General features: G+C 43.3%; 1 protein-coding gene across 3 annotated transcripts in view; it reads right to left on the reverse strand.

Moving 5' to 3' along the window:
- N4BP2L1 (NEDD4 binding protein 2-like 1) overlaps window positions 1–4,351 on the reverse strand; it is a 19,315-nt gene extending 14,964 nt beyond the window's left edge. For all 3 annotated transcript variants that reach the window (XM_008579364.1, XM_008579363.1, XM_008579361.1), the window contains exon 1: window positions 4,184–4,351. In XM_008579364.1, the coding sequence (XP_008577586.1) occupies window positions 4,184–4,227 (44 nt within the window). In that variant the 5' untranslated portion in view covers window positions 4,228–4,351. The remainder of the gene's footprint in view (window positions 1–4,183) is intronic.
- Between the last annotated feature and the right edge of the window lie 297 nt (window positions 4,352–4,648).

Below are 4,648 nucleotides of genomic sequence, written 5' to 3' on the forward strand. Positions count from 1 at the left end.
GTGGCTTAAATAAAATTAAGATTTATATATCTCACATGTGAAAAAAAATCCAGAGGTAGAATCCAGGGCTGGACCTGAAAGTCTACCATCTGTCCTAGCAAATGGCTTCCATTCTCTTTTTTTTTTTTTTTTTTTTTTTGGTTTTTTTGTTTTTTTCCGTGTCCGGCAACGGATTGCAACCCTCAGTGTTGCCCCCGTACCGGACCGGGGACCGGCAACGGGACTGCAACCCTCGGCGTTGCTCCCGCGCCTCACTCAGCCAGCGAGCGGGAACCGGTCTGCATGTGGGATCCGAACCCTCGGGCGGGAGCGCCGCCGCGCTTCCCAAGCGGCGCACTATCCAGTGTGCCACCGGGCCGGCCCTCTTTTTTTTTTTTTTAGCTGGCCAGTCTGAGGGTTTGACCACTTGACCTTGGTGCATTGGTGTTTTCAGCACCATACTCTAACCAAGTGGCTTCCATTCTTCAGGGGCCTCCCAGTGGGCACACGGTGCCACTGCAGCTCCAGCCTTCACATCCATATTCTACATGGCAACTGGGCACATTGCCACACCCAATAAAACAGCGTTGCTGAGGAGGAATGGATAGTTAACTAACAGCTTCTGCAACAGCCTTACCAGGATGTGTCTAGGTTTTGAATTGATTTTTTACCACTTCTGAGTCTTCAGCTCAGCAATATGTTCTAGTATGTCTGTAATTGTTGCCTTGGTTATATTTATTCTCATATTTATCTTCTTTATTACTGTTTGATTTTCTGCTCATCTCTATCTTAACAGATTTTAAAATTCCAACATTTACTTTAGATTCTTTTTTAAATATACATCTCATTTAGCTCCTTTTTAATTTTCTGCTTCTTAGCCAATTCCCTTTATATTTTAGACTCTGTACCATTTTTCCTTATTCTTTTATATCATAGAGAGAAATTTTTGAGAAAAAATTTAATATAGAAAAAGGCAAAATAAATAATACTTCAAGCCTGCATACCCACCACCTGGAGCTGATAATCATTAACATTTTCTCACATTTGTTTTATTGGCTTAAAATTCAACCAACCTCCACCTTAAGTCTGACATTTCCAAACACCTGTACCAGGCTTCCGTCTCCCCTTTCCACAGTACCTATTGCCTCCTAACATATCATTTCCTTATATTTCACATCCGTTTCCCCACCTCTGGTATATAAGGTCCACAGAGGCAGGATCTTTGTTTTGTCCACTAATGATTACCAAGTACCTAGAACACTGCCTAGAACATAGTAGACACTCAGTAAATATTTGTTGAATGAAAAAATGAAGGAGCATTACATTTTTTTAGATCCATTCGTGTCGATATAACAGACTTAGTTCATTCCTTTTCTTTTTTTTCTTAACTTTGTGGGATAAAGCCTATTCCTTTTTAACTCCATCACCAGCAAAATAATATACACAGCTAACATTTATTAAGAGCTTATTGTTTACTAAGCACTATTCTAAGTGCTTTACATTTCTCATATGATGTTCAAATCAACCTGGGAGACAAGTACTGTTATTTTTTTTTTCCTTTTTGTCTTTTTTCGTGACCGGCAACGGATCGCAACCCTCAGTGTCACGCCCGCACCGGACTGGGACCGGCAACGGGATCGCAACCCTCGATGTTGCGCCCGCATCTTGCTCAGCCAGTGAGCAGCTGGTTTGTACGTGGGATCCGAACCCTCGGCGGGAGCGCCGCCGCACTACCAAATGGCGCACTGTAGCAGTGTGCCACCGGGCCGGCCCCAACAAGTACTGTTATTAATCCCCATGTTACAGATGAAGAAATTAAGACCAGTGAGTGGTACAGCTGGATTAAACCTAGACTTCTGGCCCCAGAGAAAAAACCTCTATGCTTGAGTTCTATAACATAAATCATATCTATTTATCCTTTTTTCTAGTGACATCTCGGTTGTTTGCAATTTTCCCTACCATGAACAAGTGTCAGTGAACTTCACTGTGCCTATCTCTTATAAATCATATCTATTTATCCTTTTTTCTAGTGACATCTTGGTTGTTTGCAATTTTCCCTACCATGAACAAGTGTCAGTGAACTTCACTGTGCCTATCTCTTGTGCACATGTGGACGTCTCCTGGAGGTATATACCTCAAGTGGAAGACTTATAGAATCCTTTGTTTTTTGAGAGAACAGAGCAGATACTGTCTAAAATTGGCTTCTTTCCTACAGAAAATGTTTTTCTGTGATAGAATATACGTTCCATGAAGGCAGAGATTTTTGTTACTTTTGTCTGCTGCTCTATTCTGAGCATCTAGAAGAATGCAAGGGAGGTGGCACATAAGAGATACTCAGTAAATATTTGGTATGAACGGCTCTTGAATGGAATGCTTTCTTGCCCTAAGTATACACTCTTCTTATAGGGTCCCAAACTGTGAGGAAAATTTCTACTTTCTCATCTTTATACAATGAGAATTTTATCCACACCTTTAATCCAAGACAGGATTCTTCTTGGACCCCAGCACTCCCTCTGGGTGTTATTGGAATTCTCCTCAAGGACCTTAAACTAGGAGCTAGAAAACAGGTTCCATGACCCAGCAGCCCAAGGAAAGGGAGGGAGCCGAAGCTGTCGATGACTTGGGCATTCTCCCCTGAGGCCTGGTGTGGCCCCCACCTTCCCAGGGCTGCCAACCACCACAGGAGGGCTGAGCCTTGCCAGCCTGCTGAGGGTCACCAGCCACAGTGGCTGAGGAGACTCCAGTCAAACGTTCAGTCTGTCCCTATTGCTCACTCTTGCCTTTACCCCTCATGCCTCCAAAGCAGTCCGTGTTCATGAGATCTAAAACCAGGCTCTCAGCCCTCATTAGCACCTGGCAGGGTGGTCCCCTTCACTCAATCTAGCAGAAATCCCTTCAGCACCTTGCAGATGAACAGCACCCCTCCATGAGGTCTAGCAGTGGGATGGGTTCCCTGTGTTTGTGTTCTGTTGCTTAATTCAGGCATGCTCAGAATGGGAGAAGGCTAATCGGCCAGCTGCCAAAAAAACAAGAACAAGAGTCTGGGGGAAGGAACCAGGTGCACCTCGCTCAGCTAACTTTAGCTGTCCCTTCCCAAAGTGTCATAGATCAGTTGTAGATAACAGAAGAGTGGATGCACAGGAAAACTGTCACTGTCATTTTGGGCTCTCTCTTGACTGCTGCTTCCATGGGACAGCAGTTGTATCTTTGATCCTAATTTTTCAATCCCTTTTTAATGTAACTATCAGGTGGAGGAGGTGGTGCATCAAACATTTGCACATGAGAAAAACAGGAGTAGTTTTCTTGTGCACTGAATTGAACTTTGGGGTGAGTGACTCTATTCTTTACTCCCCCCACTTGCCTGTTCTCCATATCTCACTCACTCTTTAACATTTCTCTTTATGGGAATAATCTCCTTTTTGGTTTTGTTCTTTACTCAAGAGCCATGCTGACATCTAAGCTTTCACCTCTTAGGAAGCTTCTGGCATTGCCTTGCATTAACAAATTCATTCATCGAGTATTTAGTGAATGCCTACTACGTGCCAGGCCCTCTCTTAGGAGCTGGGCAGAACGAAATTCCTAACATCATAGAATTCACATCAGACTTAATAAAGCTTACATTCTAGTAAAACAAATAGGTAATAAATAAGTATATGTGGAAAAGAGAGCCAGGGCACAGGGTTCAGAATGCCGGAGAGATGCTACTGCAGACGGCAGAGAAAGCCCCCCTCAGACCCTCTTTGTCATATCCTTAAAACGTGTGGAAAAAGAACGTTGAAAGACCCTAGGTATCCAATCATACTTCAACAGGACTCCCTAGCATCTGTGATAAACGGATGAAAGTGTGTTTGTCCATGAGCCTTCCTGGGGAGGTAAGACCACTCTGCAGGCTATGACATCCCTGGCTCTCAGAATCAAGTGTGTAGTTCTGTCATTATAATGTCCTCATCTAGAAAATGAAAACTGCGCTGGCCGGTCAGCGCACTTGGTTAGAACATGGTGCTGGTACACGAAGGTCAAGGGTTTGGATTCCCCCCCCCCAAAAAAAAAAAGAAAAGAAGAAAAGAAAGAAAGAAAAATGACTACATGCTAGGGTTATTGTGAAGCTCCAGTAAGCTGGTGTCTACAAAGTGCCAGGCAGACCCTCAGCACGCAGTAACTTGCTTGCTTTTCTCTCTCCACTTCTCCCTCTCCAAATTCTTACCTTGATGGAAACAGATGGCCTTCTCCCCAAGCCACACACATCATCAGACAGAGAGTCTTGTGAAGAAGCAATTAGAAATTAGGCTGGTTTTCCTTCATCGTGCTATTTCCTCAATCCCATAAAGACTGTATGTCTTTAGATAACCTGGAGTGCTTCAAAATAACTTCCTACTGGGTGCATCTGGAGTCTGAAAGGTACCATTGGCCTAGAAAGGTACCATTATAGAGAAGAGTGCACTGAAATGCCAAGAAGGAGCCAAGGCATTGAGTTGAGTTATAAATATCAGATCATGAAAGCAGATTAGGAAGAGATTTTAAACACCCTTGGGAGCTGGGAGTTGATTACATCTCTTTCCAACACATCGTAATCAGGATAAATATGAATACTTATTTAAACATCTAAATCTCATCTCCTCCCATTGCCCCTAATGGTAATACTTTAATAAAATAATTTCCCTGGTAATAG

Source organism: Galeopterus variegatus, unplaced genomic scaffold (assembly GCF_000696425.1).
Source record: "Galeopterus variegatus unplaced genomic scaffold, G_variegatus-3.0.2 Scaffold1866, whole genome shotgun sequence".
Taxonomy (NCBI): Eukaryota; Metazoa; Chordata; class Mammalia; order Dermoptera; family Cynocephalidae; genus Galeopterus; species Galeopterus variegatus.